General features: G+C 45.5%; 1 protein-coding gene across 2 annotated transcripts in view; it reads left to right on the top strand.

Annotated features, from left to right (window-relative positions):
* The first annotated feature begins 19696 nt into the window (after positions 1-19696).
* PAIP1 (poly(A) binding protein interacting protein 1) overlaps positions 19697-21309 on the top strand; it is a 60790-nt gene continuing 59177 nt past the window's right edge. The window contains exon 1 of one of the 2 annotated variants that reach the window (XM_088469435.1): positions 19697-20099. In XM_088469435.1, the coding sequence (XP_088325561.1) occupies positions 19721-20099 (379 nt within the window). In that variant the 5' untranslated portion in view covers positions 19697-19720. The remainder of the gene's footprint in view (positions 20100-21309) is intronic. The other variant, XM_088469434.1, reaches the window with a different exon arrangement.

Below are 21309 nucleotides of genomic sequence, written 5' to 3' on the forward strand. Positions count from 1 at the left end.
GGATAAAGGATGCAATTCCCTTAAGGGAGAGATTAGTAGTAGGTAGGGTAATGTCATCCAATCTAGAAACTACGTCAAACCAAGCCTTTCTAGAGGCTGTGGACGCTGCTAAGCAACGGGTTCGTTGAGGGTTACTGGATTGAGGTAACCAAAGTAAATCTGTCAAAGGTATCGGGGAAACCACATCTCTTTCCAGACTAACTCATGTCTTTGGATTCTCTGATAAGAACCATGCTACTACTTGACTCAGTAAGCATGCCAATTGGTAGATTTGTAAGTTTGGGAATGCCAATCCCCCCTCCAGTTTCGGTAAAGATAAAATTCTCCATCTACTCTTGGCTTCTTATTTTTCCAAACATATGTAATGAATAATGCATGAAACTTATCCAATAGATATTTTGGGACAAGCTGGGGAATTGTTCTAAAACGGTACAGAAGTTTAGGGAGAAGCATACTTTTCAAGGCGGCAATATGCCCCAACCATGAAACTTCCTGCATCATCCGTAAAGACAGCAAACTCTGTAAGGGGAGGTATATACCTGAAAATAAATCAGAAATTTTCGGGGTAATTTGTATTTCGAGGTATTTAAGGCTTCTAGTTTTCCAAAAATATGAATAGGAAGCTTTGAGAGAGGTAAGCATATTGGGCAGAACATGAATTGGAAGGGCTTCAGTTTTTTACGTGTTCAGCTTATAGTATGACACATGCGAATAACTCTCTAGTACATCATGTAAACGTGACAAACTAGAGATGGGGTGGGTAAGGGTTAACAGCACATCATCTGCGAATAAGCAGATTTTATGATGCACTCCTGCAAAAACAGGGCCTTGAATAGCCAGTGTTGGCTGAATAGACTCTGCAAAAGGTTCAATGGCTAGCGCGAATATTAATAGGGATAATGGGCAACCTTGACGTGTACCATTAGATATATCAAACCCATTGGAAACCATCCCATTAGAGAACACCTTAGCTGAAGGATTGGAATATAGAGCCAGTATAGAAGACAAGACTCTGTTACATAATCCAAAACATTATACCACCGCTGTTAAATACCCCCAGTGAAGTCTTTCGGAAGCCTTCTCTGCATCCAAGGAGAGCACCAACAATGGCTCACCCGAACTAGAGAAGGCCTCGATCAAGTCGATTACTCGTCTGTTGTTGTCCAGGGCTTGGCGACCCAAGACAAAACCCACTTGGTCTTGGTGTATCAGGGTAGAAAGGAGCAGGCTCAGCCTATTTGCTATAAGTTTCGCGTAGATTTTAATGTCCGAGTTTAATAATGCTATTGGGCGATAGTTGGAAATAAGAGAGGGGCTCTTACCCAGTTTGGGAAACACCACCAATCTAGCTTCTAACATTTCCTTGGGTAAAAAGCCACGATCAGATACTTCATTAAAGAGATTTACTAGAATTTGAGCTAGCAAATCCTTAAACTCTTTATAAAATGTATTGATATACCCGTCTGGGCCTGGGGCTTTATCTAGAGGTAAAGAGGTAATAACCGCACCCATGGTGTCATCTAAGGAGGGTAGCCGAATGGAATTTAGATTTATCAATAGCTGCCGAGGAGGGTTGGGATACTAGGGGATCATCCTTTAAATTGTAAAGTTTAGAGTAGTAATCTGCGAAAGCATTCGCTATGTCATTAGGATCAGTGACCCTAGCTCCCTTGGAATTGTAAATTATCCGAATCCGTTCCCTAGCTATTTTGCTCCTTAACTTCTGTGCTAACATTCTTCCCGCTCTGTCACCCTGAACATAGTTTTTCTGTTTCAATTTAAATATAGTCCTATGAACCGCCCCCCAAAACCAATACATTCCATTCTTCTCTAGTTTTAAGAAGTTGCTGATAAATTTTATCGTTAAGGGGGAATTCTCATGTCTGGTATCTAGATCAGCCAATTTTACCTCTAATGCTGGGCATACACTACCAGATAAAATGTCTGTCAGACCGACAGACATTTTATCTGGCCGGCTGCCAGCCGCAGAAGTCGCCGGTATACACTGTGAGAGAAATCTCACAGTGTATAGCCCGACATCCGCGCTCCGCCCCCGGGAGAGGAGACATTTCCCTGTTCCTTCCATAGGAAGGAACACAGGAAATGTCTGTCTGTCGGCTGCGCTGGGCATACACTGCCCGATGCGGCTGACAGTTTACCCGCTAAATATCGCATCGGACGGGCATGCTGGACAATCCAGCATGCCCAACCGAGCAATATTTAACCCTCGGTCGCCCCCCCACACGCTACAATTATCGCGGCGATCCGCCGATATCAGGCGGATCGTCCTGATAATTGCAGCGTGTATGGCCAGCATAAGTCTGCCTGGGTTTTAATTGCAGTTTTCCTAAGTCTTGCCACCGACTGTATTGCCGAACCTCTCACCACCACCTGTAGAGTACACCAATGGTTAAATAAGGAAGTGTCTTCAAGTTTATTGGTTTCCAGATATATGTTAAGAGAATCAAGAATATTCTTTCTAGTTATGAAATTATCCAACAAGTGGTCACCAAGGCGCCACGGTCTAGGGGTAGTTCTTGTGGGAGTCAACATCCCAGTGTAAGACAAGAGCCGAGTGGTCTGACCAAGCTACAGGTAAAATAGTAGCTTTCCTGATTTGCCGCAGAGTCCATTTATCTGACAGCACTAAATCTATCCTTGAGTAGGATCGGTGCACGTGGGAATAAAATCTTGGACGTAGGTTCTTCGCCATCCATATATCATATACAGTATATCATATTCTGATAATATTCTGTTAAATGCTTTAGAATGGTCCATGACCAGTTGAGAGTGTAATTTACTAGTAGGTGTAGATTTATCTAGAGACGGGTCTAGCACCATATTGAAGTCTCCTACTAAAATAACTGGGCCCTTACAGCGTTTTTGGAGAATGGGGAAAAATTTCCTGTAAAATAAGGTTTGTTTAGAATTTGGGGCATATACCGTAGCGCTTGTAACTGCCCTGTTCTCTAATTTCCCTATTAAAATAAGGGATGCGATTTGGTCATCTAGCGTAAAATGACAGGAGCTGGAAAATAATATGGCCACTCCAGCTTTGTTTTGTGGACCATTGGACATATAAGAATTAAAGAATTTCAGAGGTGCTGAGCAGTTGAAATGAGTTTCCTGAACCGCAACTATATGTGCCTTATGTTTATGGAAGAAGTGGAGGCTTGTTGGGCGAGTTTAGCCCTTGCACATTCAAGGACAGTCAATTAACAATTGTTTCATAATAAAGTAACGATAATTTAGTCTATAGATTACAGTAAGAAATACCAGGTCTGCGCATTTAGTACCTTTAGGGCAAAAAAAAACAATATGGGGAGCACAAATATACATAAAGAACACGTCAAAAAACAACTGCAGAAACAAAAAAGAAAAAGAAAACATCCAGGGGAAAAAGAATATCACCATATAGGAGCTAAAGAGGACCACCTCCTGAGGCGGTACATAAGGGAAAAGTAGGGGGGTAGCGGCCACCCCCACCACTCCAATTTACGACAAATTTAAACTAGATATCATCATATAATTTCCAATTATGGTAAAGAACAATAAAAATGGTTTACCTACTGATCTGACATTATCAGAGCAAACTGGATTGTGATTGATAACAGATAAACTAGAACGGAATCACTTACAATATATGAAACATTATAAGCCTACAGACATCTTACATAGTGTCCACTTAAACAACAACAAAAACTACCGCACCGGTTAATCTCGATATACCCCTTCTAATATATATTTAATTTTTAAATTCTTAAATTTTCTATATAAGGGGTGTGCTACCTTCTGCCAGCAAACAGAGCTAAATTACAAGGAGAAAAGAAAGGCAGTATAATGGTGCACTATCCGAGAAAAAATAATTTAAAAATTAACCTTTATTAGGTATTCATTAAAATAATATCCCTTTAATAAAATATTAATAGTAAGCTTAGCAAAATATTGAACAGATTAAATAAATTTATTAATATAAATATAATGCACTTGGTGTCTCACCCGTATTAAATGAGCTCAATATTAGAGTCAGTAATATCAGAATTATTACATGAATTGATATCCAGTTTTCATCTCATTTTATTACTTATTAATCATAACAAGCAGGAATACTCAATATTCATCTCATATTTTCAAGGCAGCAGCTTTATTGAATTAATGTTACACTAAATTGTTACATCCCAATGTTGCTTCTCAGTGGATACATATGTCTTCTGTTCAAAATAACAAGATTTTCCCTGTTGCTTGTATAATAAGTGTCCAAAATCAAAAATAAAAATATGAGATCTTATAACAGTAGTTTTAAGCTGTGTATTAGCCGGGCAGTGACAAAGTAAGCGCTGGAGGGCAGACGCTGTTGTCCATATATTATATGAAGTCCTACAATATTAGATATGAGGCTCTATATAATTCGTTAAATCTGTCAGTGTCATCTGAATAAATAAATAAAGACAGCAGGGAACTCTGTATTAACAAATTCACCTGCTTTGCTCCGACGCTAGATTCTGCCAGTGACTATAACAGCTGTTGTATTATATCAGCTGGGCAGTGATATAAGCAAGCGCCGGAGGACAGATATTGATGTCCACATATTGTATGAAGTTCTACAGTATTAGTTATTAGGTTCTATGACATTTAACATCTTTTGATTTATTCAAACAAATGAATCACTTCCCTCCGACGCTAAAATCTACCAAGGACTATAACAAGGTAGTAATTAAATAAGCGCCGGAGGATAGACGCTGGTGTATGTGTATCACATGTAAATTTCACTACAGCAGTTGTAATGTTTAACAAATGAATTAATAAGGATTTATATGATTTAAGGCAGTTGAATAATACATTGACCATCTTGAGACATTTGATATACTAACACAGCTTAAAACTACTGTTATAAGATCTCATATTTTTATTTTTGTGTCCACATAGTTTGATTTTGGACACTTATTATACAAGCAACAGGGAAAATCTTGTTATTTTGAACAGAAGACATATGTATCCACTGAGAAGCAACATTGGGATGTAACAATTTAGTGTAACATTAATTCAATAAAGCTGCTGCCTGGAAAATATGAGATGAATATTGAGTATTCCTGCTTGTTATGATTAATAAGTAATAATATGAGATGAAAATTGGATATCAATTCATGTAATAATTCTGATATTACTGACTCTAATATTGAGCTCATTTAATACGGGTGAGACACCAAGTGCATTATATTTATATTAATAAATGTATTTAATCTGTTCAATATTTTGCTAAGCTTACTATTAATATTTTATTAAAGGGATATTATTTTAATGAATACCTAATAAAGGTTAATTTTTTAATTATTTTTTCTCGGATAGTGCACCATTATACTGCCTTTCTTTTCTCCTTGTAATATAGTGTCCACTTAGTTAGATGAAGGGCGAAAACCGGCAATATGTGATAAGAACACGGCATCTTTGTTTAAAACAATTCACGTTCAATCCGCAGGCTTTTGGCTAGCGACACATAAATGTTCTCCAGGTTCCAAGAAACCAGAAGCTGTATACCATCATCTGGTGACGAGACGACTGTGGTGGATCCGTTGCGAGCAATCAACAATTAATTAGGGAAGCCCAATCAGTAAGAAATGTTATCCTGTCGAAGAACCCTTGTAACAGGATAAAAAGATCTGAGTTTGGCTGGTGTGGAAGCTGATAGATCTCCGTAAATTTGAAAGGCCCAGAATAGGCACGGAAGTCTCCGAGGTTCTAGCTGCACGCAGAACAGCTTCTTTTATATGGAAGTAATGCATTCACATAAGAGTGTCCCTGGGTGAGCCTTCCGGGGCACTTCTAGGTTTAGGTATGCGATGAATGCGGTCTATCAGAAAATCAGTGCTGGACACTGTGGGAAGTAACTTCATAAACAGACTTTTGACATATTCCTTGATATATGAGTATGATACTGACTCTGGGATACCTCGGATTTTGACATTGTTACGACAAGATCTGTCTTCCAAGTCCCCGACTTCATCTCAGAGGGAGGTGACCTCCGTTTGAAGTTGTTTGTGTAATGTTATCAGGTCATTGTGAGACTTGACAATTTCTTCTAATTTACTTTCTAAATGATCTGTCCGATCTCCTAGGATGTCCACTGACTATTGGCAGGACCGGAGTGCTGATTTGAATTGTACAGAAATGTCCAATTTGAAGGAAGCCAGAAGAAGCATCATGGAACCCACAGTTAGGGGTGCGTCGTCACCCTGAATTAGAGGATGATGAAGTGGGTTTAGGGACCACTTCAGTGGTAGAAGCAAGTTTAGCTCCCTTGTCACTGGATTGATTTTTAGAGCCTTGTGTAGGAGAAGGCAGTTTGAAAAAACTTACAGGCGGGACCTTCGCAGGATCCTTCTGGCGTCTATGAGCCATCGTTACCACAGCTATCATTTATTTTTTTCTTTAACCACAAAAGAGTTGTTATCAATTATAGGTGAAGATTATAAGGTGATGATATATGTTAAAACATCAAAGAGCAGTGGGGGGACATATGCATTTGTCTTCACTACATCTGGAGGATTGTTGAGAGACTATTATCACACCTCAGAGTGAAGTAAGCAGCTGATATATAGCATACGGATGAATCTGGCACCTCAAAATAAAAATGCTGGATACTGTAGGTGTCATAGATGATGAGCAGTGTAGTAGTAGTAGGGAACTGCCACCGAGTGGAGCCAGAGTATCAGAAATGGCAATAATAGCAAAAATAGGGCACTGTGAAAAACAACAATTATAGTGGAATTGAGTCACCCAGAAGAATAATTATATCAAAACACCAAAATAGTGACTGATGTTGAATCACTGATGAAATAAAGCCTGCTATCAGATTTATAGTGATATATGATCTGAGGTTATGCAGAATATATCACCTGCCAGAGACCCTCTGGACGATATTCCCCACTGCTCTGTTACACTGCAGAATGATATAGGGTGATGAGGGGTAATGCAGTAGCCCCTCTGGTACTCTCACTAGGCCTCCGGTGTACAGAGCAGCCGCTCAGACCGGTTCTTACCCACCGCGATAACGTCACCAGGCGTGGCCACGCAGCCTCCAAAATCAAGTCCCCGTCTTCCACTGAATGCAGGGCTGCAATCAGCTGGGGCTCCATAGAAGTGTGTCTTCTCTCCTCTCGTGCTAGGCCACGCCCCCCTGTGTGTATCTTTTTGAACATCAAGAAGGAATGAACTGCTGTAACATCTGTATGCTGTGATACCCCCAAGGGGAAGAGTCTTTTTTAAGACAATTGAGCAATAAACATCTTTGCCTTTACAACGACTACATTGGAATCCTGCGACAACAGAATTGCGCCAAACCCTATTCCGTTTTCCGGCTGTTCTGGATTGAGCCCAGTGTCTCCAAGCTCAAGCCCGCCTCCGCCAGCTACTGTTCAGAGCCTGAACCATTGTGAAGGATCAGGGGGAATCAGCCAACACCAATCAGGTGGTGTGGCCACAGCTTATCTATGCAAACACAGCAGCAAGCGGTCCCAGGACCAGTGGTAGGACCTGGTGGTGGCAGAAGCATACCCACCCACTGCGCAGTGGGTGGAGTCAGTGATAGGCGGTTACTGACGGTAAGAGGGAATCCATAATACCCCAATATCCAGTGGGGATCGAAAACGAATTAATGATCGGGTGGCAAGGCGAGGTCAGCCGGTCACAGGGGGTGTCTCATCCCCATTTTCTTGGAGTGCCCAGGCTGGAGTCTGCCTATTCCGATGCAGAATTCTGGCCTCGGCACCGAGTGGCGAGGGGCAATCTGGTACACCGCAGGTTTACTCAGGTGGCCGATGGTCTCATAGAAGATCCAATGCTGTGTCTTGGGATGCAGCACTCAGATCTGCAATGCTGTCAGCCGGCGTCTATTTACACCAGATGCCTCCTGCTGCATTTGCATATGTGGTGTACGTATCTCACAGCTGCTTCCCTGTGACTATGCATTACCGTACCACTCTGATTTAGGACCTAGAACATCAACAATTAAATTTTCAAAGGTACTATTCATTTCCACTATTGTGTTAAAAGCAAATGGAATTGCACTAGTTGTACCTCTGTAATCGCTGAATCCACATCTGACATATATTGGACAGAGGGCCTGATTCAGCATGGATCACTATTACAATTGCTGCTGCGTAATCGCACGCAGTTCTACTGCAAAAATATGCGAATGTTTGCAACCGCTCAGCCAGCTGCTGCTTTCTCACATCCGTAATACATACCTCATAACGTTTTCATTCCTTTTTCATATTTACAGAGGTGTGGAATAATCCCCAATGCGTTTCATCCCGTTTATGGAACTTTTATGATACATATGCTGTAAAGTAGTGTATGGAATACTTTTATCATTAAATGCTATTTACCATTATACAGTTATGGTGAATATTGTATACATATTAGCCATATGCGCACATAGACAGAGGTCCACCTACTCCCACTCACTCTACAACAACAACAGACAGAAGAGGAGACCAGCAGAGAAGGAGTTAATGGGTGAGTACAATCCAGACACCTCTCTGCATATTTAGTGTCTAATAAGAAAGTGATACTGTCCCTATCCTTACTGCCTAAGGTGCTGATTTATGGAGTGGATTCCTGGAGGAGTTGTAATGTGGTGGGCCTTGTGATTAAGTAAAGGACCTGGTTGAGTGCAGAATACAAAGCTTGGATCAATATAGAGGACGTTTGGATTAACAACTATTAACATTGGATTTAATGTGATGCGGGACTGAGACTACTAATACCTAAAACATTGGAATTTTGTGCGGGACTGAGATTACATCAAGTCCATACAAGACTGACCGTAAGGACATTGAACACTGACCTTATCAGGATAAACATTTATATATTTATTTTTATTTTTAATTTTATTTATAGTTTTTTTAATTTGATTTATTTTATTAACAACAGTAGCCAACATGAGATCTGGATGAGCGCCCCATGTATATGCATTCTTCACTGGGGAGGAGGTGTTAGGCTGAGGGTGCGGGAGGGGAAGGTTAGGTTTTGGCACTAGGGGAGGTAAGGTTAGGGTTAGGCACTGGGGAGGGTTAGGGTAGTGGTTAAGGTCGGGGTTAGAAAAACACCTGTCTTCCCTATGGGTGTTGGGATTCTGGCTGTCGGGATGCCGCTGTCGGTATTCTGACCAGCGCCATCCTGACAGATGGGATTTCATACCCAACCCGAACTGAACACATAGCAGTTTGCTTTGTTAAATAAAAATAAGTGTGTATGCAATCCTAAGAAGTAATTATGGTATAATACGATCGGTTTCATGATCAATCCCACTTAGCTTTTTCTTTTCTGTGTTTGTTTTGAATAGTAAGTTGAGTACCTTTTAAGCATGCATCTGATATCATACCTCCCAAAATGACCCTCTTCAGGAGGGACACAATGCTCTGGTCCTGGACTTCCCTGGTAATTTATGATTGGTGGAGGCTCCAGAGTTGGGGCTGCAGCACAGTCCAAAATTAAAATAGAGGAGTCACACCAACTGCCAGTGAGTCCCAGCCAGTGATGTTGGCAGCTTGTGAAATTACAGTTGGTGTGACTTCCCTATTTGAATTTTGAACTGTGCTGCAGCCCCACCTCTTACCAGGGAAGTCCAGGACCAGAGCATTGTGTCCCTCCTGGAGAGGTTCATGTTGGGAGGTATGTGATATTATTTTTTTTTTAGCTATCCCCCTACAAATTATTATCTCCTTTTATAAATCTCTCTGCAGGGCAGTCACACAGACTCTAAGCTGGAACACAGATGAGACTTCCCAGTGTGTACCCTGTAGGCGTAATACATCACTTTGGGCAGTAATGCCATTGCCATGGCAACCAGCGATGCACTCAAAGGAAAAGTTAGAAGGAGCAGAGGATACAGGAAGTGAAGAGGTGACAAGAACTTCTGATAAGTAGCTTTAATGGGAGAGCAGAAAATGGCTGCTGAAAGCCATGTTGTGTGCAGTGAATTTTATGAATGTATCAGGGATTAGATAATGGTCAGACATTAGGTGGTGGTCAGGCATTGCATGAGATGGTACAGGAATGTGGAAACAAGACACACCATAATCCTCAAGGCGTTGTGTTTAGGTATATACGCATGCATACCTTTCTTATCAGTATTTAACCAATAGAGTAGTTGGAAACTGACTTATACCCATATTTGTAAGTGGTGTCTGCAGCCTGATGACAGGCTGGTATAAAAAGGTCAGGACAAAGTAGATTCATCAGCCTTTTGACTTTCTCTCGATGTACGAAATTCCAGCTCCAAGGTGTTGGAGGGGGCTCCTGGAAATGAACCATTTATGTCCAATGTAGATGAACCAACGAGCAAGTTAAGTGTTTATACTATATTTTTTTTTACTTTGTAATAAATGTCTTTTTAACTGATATTTGTTTGTATGGCTTGAATAACATCTTTGTATCCAAGAATCTTATCTTGTTCCACCGAGAACATTAATGGTGTCAGAAGTGGGATACACAGGGTTAATAGCCATAAATCTGCTTAGGATGTTTCTCCGATGGTTGTAAATTGCCTTCATGGTTCAGTGGGCTTCGGACACTGTTGTCCTGAAAGGGATGTTCCTCTGTCTCATTCTGATGAGGGAGGTGTGACCTGATCAATTACAGAGTTTACGTGTATGTTTTCTGTTGTACTGTATATGTTTTACTGTCTTTCTGTTACTGAAACAAATAAGGAAAAATGCATTGTAATGTTTTTAAGAAATATGCAAATTTTCTAAAAGGTAAATTGGAAATTCAGCTGGCTAATTCCCAGAAGAAGCGTAATGTGAACAAGCAGTTTGTTGGTTTATCACTGCCTGTTATTGATATGTGTGGAAGTAGTGACAGTTTGCCTAGTCCCATAGATTACGTTAGCGCCGATGCGCTCGGACCGGGTTGATGGCCCCCCACAGAGCATGCGCACGACGGCGCCGGCATGCATGAGACCCGCTACGACTGACAGCGCCGGTCATAGCGGGTCTCGATCCAAAGGGGACGAGCTGTCGATGTTGATTGACAGCTCACCCCGTTTGGATGGCGGGCGGGGGGGTGGCAGCCCAAACGGAGGCGTTCCCATGGGAACGCCTACCATTTGGGGGAGGCCCCACTGACATCACTAGTGATGTCAGTGGAGAGCTTCCGGCTCTGACAGAGCCAGAAGCTCTCCGGGGCTTACGACAAGTGAGACCCTACCCTAGGTTCTCATCGTAAGCCCCGATGGTCGCGATGGTCTCTGACCATCGCGACCATCACCGGAGCGGTCGTTAGAGCTGTGGGTGTTAACCCACAGCCTAACGACCGCAACAGAGGTGGGCAGTCAGGATGCAAGCGGCCGCCCAGTTTCTGAGCGACCGCTTGCATCCTCCAACTGCCTCTGAATGAGGCCCTGAGAGTGCAGACGCAGAATTTAGGCAGAAGAATGCAGCCGTGATAAGAAAACCTGTCTCACAGAGAGAGCTGAATCCACATTGTCCAGTGAATTCACAAGGGAGGGGCAGTGAGGGGATTCATTACTCAGCAGCTACTGAGAGAGAGAAAATAGACACAGCTGTAGTTGAGAGAAGTATTGATATTACAGAAAATCTTGATTGATTTGTTAGAACAAGAGTATGATTCTGAATTGAATGGCAATCAATGTGTGCAAGGTGTAGTAGAAATTAGGTCTCTCACAACATGCCATTGGTTTGTGAGATGAATGATGGTACACGTGAATTACCAAGCAGTGTCCAGTTTGCTATGTGTGGTAAACTGAACAAGAATCAGGAAGTGCTTGAGTGCCCATTAGAAAAGGTGGGGCCAGGTGATGATGGGGGAGTGGTTATGATGCCCAGTGAGGAATGGGAGTTACCAAGAGCCAGGGGGTGGGAGATAGGCAGGATTGCAGTCAAAGTGCATACCCCTGAGACAGAAGACTGCCCTCATGAGGATATTTCATTTATATGGCATGATTCCCAGAGTGTTAATGTGAAGTTTAACAATGATGAAAAAGCATGCATTGCAAATTACATTTATGGTTTACTAGCCATATTAGGTGGGAAACACACCGATATTGATAACCTGTGAGCAATCACATATGGCAATGCACCCACAACATACAAACTGATTCGGGAAAACAGGCAACAGAGAAAAATTTGGGATGTAAACATTTTGTTTTGTTTTACAGAAAAGCCAATTGTGAGTAGTAATAAAGACCAGACCCCAGTGTATTTCCTTATAAAACCATAACAGCCAAAGGTTTGAAACAGCTGAAAGACACACCATTACAAATGACAATGGCAGAAACTCACATGCTGATTGAGGAGATTAAATAACTACTTGCTGCCATGTGCAATTTAAACCAATGTTTGAACTGTCCATATTGGATTTCTTTATGATCACAGCTCCACAGTGGTGGAAAGATTTCCAAGACAGAGAGCATTATTGGTTCATGGATTATGGTGCTGTCCGCACCAATATTGAACTTTTATAGACTGTTGCTGCAGCAATGCAGCCATCTTTGCAGACTGTCAGGCAGACACATGAAGAAAAGGAGCTACCCCTATTGCAAATAGGTGGGAGACCAGTACAGGTGGCAGAGTCATATGGCACATTAAAAGAAGACCAGCTTGTGTGGTTCACTGATGGATCAGCCACACTGACAATGCAAGGGAGCTGCTGGGCAGCAGCAACATTCCAGCCAGCTACACAAGAACTGTTACATGAGAGCAGTGAAGGTGGTGCTGAAAGAAACCCAAAGCCCTATGGTGCTCTATACAAACAGCTGGGCCGTGTTTCAAGGCCTAACCACTTGGATGCCAACATGGAAGCAGAACAACTGGCAAATCCACTGCAAAGTGATCCTGGCTGACACTGCCCCGTGGAACAAAGTTTGGAATCTTTGCAACCGTAGGCCTGTGTCAATGCCTACACTGGACTAGATGGCAATGAATTTGCGGATGCACTGGTTCAAGCCAGAACAGTGGCGCTTACCTGAAGAGCAAATGGAACTGTACGGGATCGGTATAAAATACCACCAGCAACAGAAGATCCCGACAGGTAAGTATTTTTATTATTACTAACCTTACCCCCCCAACCCTAACCCTCCCTTAGGGGTGCCTAACCCTAAGCTCAACCCCGAGTGCCTAACCCTAACCCCTCCTGTAAGTGCCTAAACCTAACCCCCCCCTTCCCCGCAGCCTAAACCTAACCCTCCCAGAGGGGGGCCTAACTCTTTCCTCCCCCCGGAGGTGCCTAACCTCCCCCTTCCCCTAGCCTAACCCTAACCCTCACGGGGGGTTGCCTAACCCTAAATCCTCCGCGGGTGCCCCTAACCTAACCCTCTCCCCCGCAGCTGTCTGCGCCCGCTGCCCGGCTTACCTTCGTTCAGAATGCCGGGTGTTGGGCTCCCTGCGTAGGGATAATGATAGGCGCCGGGATTTCGAGGCCTATCATTAGACCCCTGTTGGGATTAGACAGTCGGGTAGCCGGCGGTCAGCATTTCGACCGTCGGCTTCTCATCCCAACTGTATAATCTGGGGAAATGGGCTAATGCACAGTGTGGCCACAGAGAAGCAGAAGGCACGTATGCCTGGGCAAGAGAACAGGAATTCCTTCTGACACAGTTGATGAGAAGAGACATTGACGAGAAATGCGAAACAGGTCAGCTGTTGAATTACAAGGAAAGGTTAACCGAAGACATGGGCTCTATAGTCAGAGGAAAACGAGAACATGTATTATCAAGAAGGATGATGTCCCTTATGTTTATCCCGGGCCTGCTGATACCAGAGCTTTCTCTTCTACTATATCAGAGACTGCATTACAAAGTTGCCTGATGACAACAGGGGGAAGACTGTTAACTTGCATGGGATCTCCCACAGTGCAGGGTGGGGAGATATTGACTTTAAATGGAGACTTTCACAACAACTGAAATTTGGTGTGATCTCACGCAGGACAATTTCAGATACCATCAAGGACTCAATTTGTCCAAGTGTCAGGGATCTGGCGCTATGTTTATATGAATGGTATATTTGTACATGTATGGTGAAAATCCAAAGTTTGGTTAAAGATGTTGAATCAATTATTAAATGTAATGATATGTTAACACAAGCGGTTTTACACTCAACTTAATACAAACAGGGATTTGTTATATGTTACCTGATAATGTGTATTACCTTAGTGGTAGAAAGGTGAATGAATGGCTATCATTTGAAACATATGGTAATTGTACAGTCATGAATGTGGGTTGTTATAGGTGATAAATGAATGAATGCCTTCTACATAATAAAACCAAGGGTGGATTGTAATGGGAGAGCAGAAAATGTTTGCTGAAAGCCATGTTGTGTGCAGTGATTTTATGAATGTATCAGGCATTATATAATGGTCAGGCATTAGGTGGTGGTCAGATATTGCATTAGATGGTGCAAGTATGTGGAAACTAGACATACCATAAATCCTCAAAGCGTTGTCTGTAGTTATATATGCATGCGTACCTTTATTATTATTTAACCAGTAGTGTAGTTGGAAACAGACTTATACCCATATTTGTAAGTGGTGTCTGTTGCCTGATGACAGGCTGGTATAAAAAGTTCAGGCCAAAGGAGATTCATATTCCTTTTGAGTGTAAAGAGAGAGAGCATAACTAAGGATAAGCTTAAAAAAAAAAAAGAAAATGGATAGAAGGACAAGTTAGCAGCGAACAGGGGGCCTGTTTCTGTAATCTGTGATCCGAGTGCAGCATCCATAGATGTTGCTTCTGAATCACTTTCGCGACCATCAGTCATGATGGTCGCTGCCCTCGGACAGTCTGCAGGAGCTGAAGCTTACTTAACCTGGCCATCGTATCCCCTCTAACAGGTCCAGGAAGTCAGCATCTGCTGTAGCAGACCCCGGTCTCTGTAAGCCTACAAAGCTGAGGTGGCGTCCCCGTTTTGTAGAACAGTACTGGTCGTTGCTGCAGAAAGCAATCCAAAATCACATATATATGAATGCCAAAAGTATGTGAACCTTTAGGTTTAGCAGATATTTTGAAGGCGTAATTAGTGTCAGGTATTTTCAATCTATGAGGTGACAATCAGGTGTGAGTGGACAACCTGTCTTTTTAAAAGAACAGGGATCTAGCAAAGTCTGATGTTCACAACACATGTTTGTGGAAGTGTATCATGCCATGAACAAAGGAGATTTCAGAAGAAGAGTTGTTGATGCTCATCAGGCTGGAAAAGGTTACAAAACCATCTCTAAAGAGTTTGGACTCCACCAATCAACAGTCAGACAGATTATGGCCCTCATTCAGAGCCGTACGCTCTGAGCAGAGCGCACGCTCTGAATGAGGGCCGGGTTCCATTTTCATGGAGCGTCCTCCTGGACGCTCGTATAGCTGTGGGTCACCACCCACAGGCTATACGAGCGTGCATTGTGATGGCCGCGATGGTCGAGACCATCGCGACCATCGAAATTGCGAGCCGGAGCCTGCGGTTGAGCTTTTCAACCGCAAGCTCCGGAGTGATTTTGGCTCTATCAGAGCCAAAATCACTCCCACTGACATCACTAGTGATGTCAGTGGGCCGGCTTCTGACGGGAGGCGTTCCCGTGGGAACGCCTCCGTCAGGGAGGCACGCCCCTGGCACGCCCACCAAAGGGGGCGTGCTGTCAATCAACATTGACAGCACGCCCCCTTTGATCGGACACAACGAGCGAAGGACTTTCCTTCGCTCGTCGCGTCTGGCGCATGCGCACGACGGAGCTCCCTCCGTCGTGCGCATGCTCAGTCCATAACATCGACCCACTTGCGAGCGGACAGCCGCTCGCGAGTGGGTCTGAATCAGGCCCAATGTTCAAATGGAGGAAATTCCATACCATTATTACCCTCCCCAGAAGTAAGCAACCAACAAAGATCACGCCAAGAGCAAGGCGTCTAATAGTTTGCAAGGTCACAAAGGAACCCAAGGTAACCTCTAAGCAACTGAAGGCATTTCTCACATTAGCTAATGTTAATGTTCATGAGTCCACCATCAGGAGGACACTGAACAAAAATTGCGTGCATGGCAGGATTGCAAGGAGTAAGCCACTGCTCTCCAAAAAGAACACTGCTGCCCGTCTGTAGTTTCCTAAAGATCACCTGGACAAGCCAGAAGACTATTGGAACAATGGCCCTCATTCAGAGGCGGTCGCAAGAAGCGATCGCTCTCTCTGAATGAGGGGGGCCGCTTTTTTTTAGTGCGTCCTCCTGGTCGCTATCTAAGCTGTGGGTTACCACCCACAGCTTAGCGACCGACCAAGTTGATGGTCGCAATGGTCAAGACCATTGGGGCTTGCGACGAGACCCTAAGGTTGGGTCTCGGCTATCGCAAGCCCCAGGGAGCTTCCTGCTCTGATTGAGCAGAAAGCTCCCCACTGACATCACTGCTGATGTCAGTGTGGTCGCCCACAAAATGGCAGGCGTTCACTTGGGAACACCTGCCTCAAGCCCCGCCTACAAAATGGGCCGAGCTGTCGATCAACATCGACAGCCGGCCCTTTTGTAATGAGCCACGGAGCGAGAGAGTTTTTCTCTCGCTCCGGGGCTTGCGCACGCGCAGTGCGGCTGTTGCACGTGCGCAGGGCCTTAACATATTGGGGCAGTACAGATGGTGTAATGGTTAGCGTTACTGCCTCGCAGCAATGAGGTCATGGGTTAAATTCCCACCATGGCCCTGTGTGGAGTTTGTATATTCTCCCTGTGCTTGCGTGGGTTTCCTCTGGGTTCTCCGGTTTCCTCCCACACTCCAAAAATATACTGGTAGGTTAATTGGTTCCCCACAAAAATTAACCCTAGTGTGTGTGCGCATGTGGTAGGGAATATAGATTGTAAGCTCCACCGGGGCAGGGACTGATGTGAATGGCCAAATACTCTCTCTGTAAAGCGCTGCGAAATATGTGTGCACTATATAAATAACTGGTAATAATAAATAATAACATCGACCCGGTTGTGAGCGCTCAGCACTTGCGACCGGGTCTGAATGAGGTCCAATGTCTTGTGGACAGATGAGTCCAAAATACAGTTTTTTGGTTTAAATGAGAAGCGTTGTGTTTGGAGAAAGAGAACACTGCATTCCAGCATAACAACCTCATACCATCTGTGAAACACGGTGGTGGTGGTATCATGGTTTGGGCCTGTTTTGCTGCATCTGGCCCAGGACGACTTGCCATCATTGATGGGACAATGAATTCTCAATTATACCAGAATATTGGAAAATGTCAGATCATCTGTCCATGAGCTGCATCTCAAGAGAACGTGGGTCATGCAGCAAGACAATAACCCAAAGCACACAAGTCATTCGACCAAAGAATGGTTAAAGAAGAATAAATGTAAAGTTTTATAATGGCGAAGTCAAAGTCCTGACCTTAATCCAAAAGAAATGTTGTGTAAGCACCTGAATTGAGCAGTTCATGGGAAGAAACCCACCAACATAACAGAGTTGAAGCTGTTTTGTACGGAGAAATGGGGTAAAATTCCTCCAAACCAATGTTCAGGACTAATCAACAATTACCGGAAACGTTTAGATGCAGTTATTGCTGCGCAAGAGGATCATACAGTACCAGATACTGAAAGCAAAGGTTCACATACTTTTGCCACTTACAGATATGTGATATTGGATCATTTTCCTCAATAAAAAACTGAGCACGTCTAAATTTTTTTGTCTCATTTGTTTAATTTGGTTCTCTTTATCTACTTTTAGGACTTGTGTGATAATCTGAGGTAGTTTTAGGCCAAATTTCAGCGGATTTATAGAAAATTCTGAAGGGTTCACAAACTTTAAAGCACCACTGTAGATGAGATGACACTGGCTGTTTCCTCTTTTTTTTGTTTCTTTACTTTGAGCACCTCTGCTTCCTGTATATTGTACATTGGCTATATGGAGGCACTTTGAAGGACATCTAGGTCTGATGTATGTTATCACAAAATGTTCTTTGAATAAACATAAAGTGAGCCCTAGGGTTTTATTTTTGCTGTAATATATCAAGCCTAAGCTAGACTTTGGGAGCCTGGGACGCCTGCTAGGGTGCTTTATTATTATCATGCCCACTTATATTAATCATGTTTGGCAGTGCACTCTGATGCCCACACAGAGATGTATCATTCAAAACTTCAAAGGACAAGTGGATAGCAACCAATTAGATTATACTATAATTTTATAGAATGCACTAGATATATTTTACCTGCTTTGGAAGTGTTCTCAATGTGCCCCAAGTAACAATGCCATAGGGATGGCCATCGACCATCGATGGTTCATAATCATCAATGGATTATGGGCCTGATTCAGAGCTGAACGCTCTGACCAGAGCGCTCGCTCTGAATCAGGGCCCTCCTCCATGAAAATGGAGCGGCCTCCTGGCCGCTCGTATAGCTGTGGGTGACCACCCACAGCATATGCGAGCGGCCAAAAAGATGGTCGCGATGGTCTTGACCATCGGACTTGCGACGGAGACCCTGCGGTAGGGTCTCCCTGCCACAAGCCCTGGAGTGATTTTGGCTCTTATCAGAGTGGGGCCGGCTTCAGACGGTAGGCGTTCCCATGGGAACGCCTCCGTCTGGCAGGCACGCCCCCGGCACGCCCACCAAAGGGGGCATGCAGTCAATCAACATCGACCGCACGCCCCCCTTTGGTGCGAGACCCGGAGCGATGGAAAGCCCGTCGCTCCCCGGGTCTCGCGCATGCGCACGACGGAGCTCCCTCCATCATGCGCATGCGCAGTGGGGAACATCGACCCGCTTGCGAGCGTACTGACGCTCACGAGCGGGTCTGAATGACCCCCTATGGCCGATGTTGAATGCTTTTGCCTTCGATGGGGGAGAACCAGATGGTTTCCCTACATCGATGTTTAAGCATAACCAAATGTTTTTGTTTATTTTTTACAAGGTGCCCGCAACTGCGAAGTCCGGCTCCCCAGGTTCTGATTGGCCCATGGGCCAGTCAGTTACAAAACAGGGATCATCATCGATTGGTGAAACCATCGATGCTCATCCATTGAATAGTTTGTAGCCATCGATGGCTACTTGCTATTTGTCATCGATGGTAACACTAATGGTGCATACACACAGGGCCGGTGCTAGGCTGTGCTGCGCCCAGCGCCGTATTGAGTTGCCGCCCCTTCCCTCCTCCGCTCCCTCCCCCTGTGCTTATATTTCCTCTACCGTCGGGAGGGAGGGTTTCCTGCGCCCACCGGATAGTGGCGCTCCGGGTGACGGAGCTGCTACTGCATACACACGGTCAGATTAGACAACAATATCGTTGTCTGATAGTCCTGCATGTGCTGGTTGATCGATATCGACCATCCAGCACACCACCAACCCCCAAATGTCCCTAACGACCCGCGATCAACGATCACGTGTCCCTATAGTAGCCTGGCCGCTATTGACCAGGTTGGACTGCATGCATGGGCGATGGTCGTTATTGACCATCCGTGCCCACACATCGGCCGTCGTTTGGGGGTTGGAAGGGGCCAAAAAATGGATGATATGAACGAGTTAACGATAAACTATATAGTTTATGTCGTCCTTCAAAGTCTGACCGTGTGTATGCACCATAACACCACCGATGGCCATTCCTGAATGCACTGCAGTGTACACAGAGGGGGCCTGCAGCAGCGTTACGGTCTTCCAGGCAGCAGGTGGCGCTGTAACCTTTCGTTGTCCCCGCCGTTTCTTCTGAAGCAATTGCAGGGCCGAGCGAGACCTCCGAGGCTGCAGATGGCGCTGTCCTTCCAGTTCTCCTGTTGTGGTCTTGGCAGGGGCGGAGCGGGCATAGTGATCGGGCCCGGGGGGCTGCTCGTATACCGAGCTCCGCGACCGGACCGCTGCTACAGCGCTATGTCTGACGGCTTTGATCGCGCACCGGGGGCAGGTAGAAGCAGAGGCCGCGGCGCGTTGAATCTGGGGACGGGGGCAGGGAGAGGCCGCGGCCGGGGAGCGGAGACCGCTGACAACGGGAAGGGAGCCGGCTTCAGGGGCCAGAACCACGTAGAGGAGTCCGGGAAGCCCACATCACAGAGGGTGGGAGGCCTCCAGCAGCAGGAGCCGCTCCGTCCGCCGCTTACAAGCCCGCCCCGGGGGCCCGACATCACCGCAGGTACCCGGGGGCGGGAAATGCATAATATACACAGTCACTACCCGCACACTGCACCGGCCTCCCCGCTCAGTGCCCCCCGTACTGCTATCACTGCATCCCCAGTGCCCACTCAGTGCACCCCGTACCCCTATCACTGCATCCCCAGTGCCCACTCAGTGCACCCCGTACCCCTATCACTGCATGCCCAGTGCCCACTCAGTGCACCCCGTACCCCTATCACTGCATCCCCAGTGCCCACTCAGTACACCCCGTACCCCTATCACTGCATCCCCAGTGCCCCCCCCGTACCCCTATCACTGCATCCCCAGTGCCCGCTCAGTGCCCCCCATACCCCTATCACTGCCTCCCCACAATGCACCCTGTACCCCTATCATTGCATCCTCTCTCCCCAGTGCCCGCTCAGTGCACCCCGTACCCCTGTCACTGCATCCTCTCTCCCCAGTGCCTGCTCAGTGCACCTGTCGCTGCATCCTCTCTCACCAGTGCCCGCTCAGTGCACCCTGTACCCCTGTCACTGCATCCTCTCCCCAGTGCCCACTCAGTGCATCGAGTACCCCTGTCACTACTTCCTCTCTCCCCAGTGCCCGCTCAGTGCACCCAGTACCCCTGTTACTTCATCCTCTTCCCCAGTGCACCCAGTACCCCTGTCACTGCATCTCCCCCCCCAGTGCTTGCTCACTGCACCCTATACCCTTGTCACTGCATCTCCCCCCAGTGCTTGCTCACTGCACCCTATACCCCTGTCACTGCATCTCCCCCCCCGTGCTTGCTCACTGCACCCTATACCCTTGTCACTGCATCTCTCCCCCCAGTGCTTGCTCACTGCACCCTATAGCCCTGTCACTGCATCTCTCCCACCAGTGCTTGCTCACTGCACCCTATACCCCTGTCACTGCATCCACCCCAGTGCCTGCTCACTGCACCCCATACCCCTGTCACTGCATCTCCCCCCAGCTGCCCTAGTGCTCGCTTGCTGCACTCCATTCCCACTCACTCTGCCCCATACTCCTGTCACTGCCCCCCCATGTGCCCCCTCACTGCACCTCATACCCCTATCGCTGTATCCCCCTCACTTACACCCCTTACCTCTCTCACTGAATTTCCCCTAATTCCCAGTGCCTGCTCACTGCACGCCTAATCCCTACACTATCACGGCATGCCCTCCTCCAGTGCCCGCTCACTGCAACCCATACCCCTGTGACTATCTCCC

The sequence above is a fragment of the Taudactylus pleione genome, unplaced genomic scaffold, assembly GCF_031769625.1.
Source record: "Taudactylus pleione unplaced genomic scaffold, aTauple2 ptg000092l, whole genome shotgun sequence".
Lineage (NCBI taxonomy): Eukaryota > Metazoa > Chordata > Amphibia > Anura > Myobatrachidae > Taudactylus > Taudactylus pleione.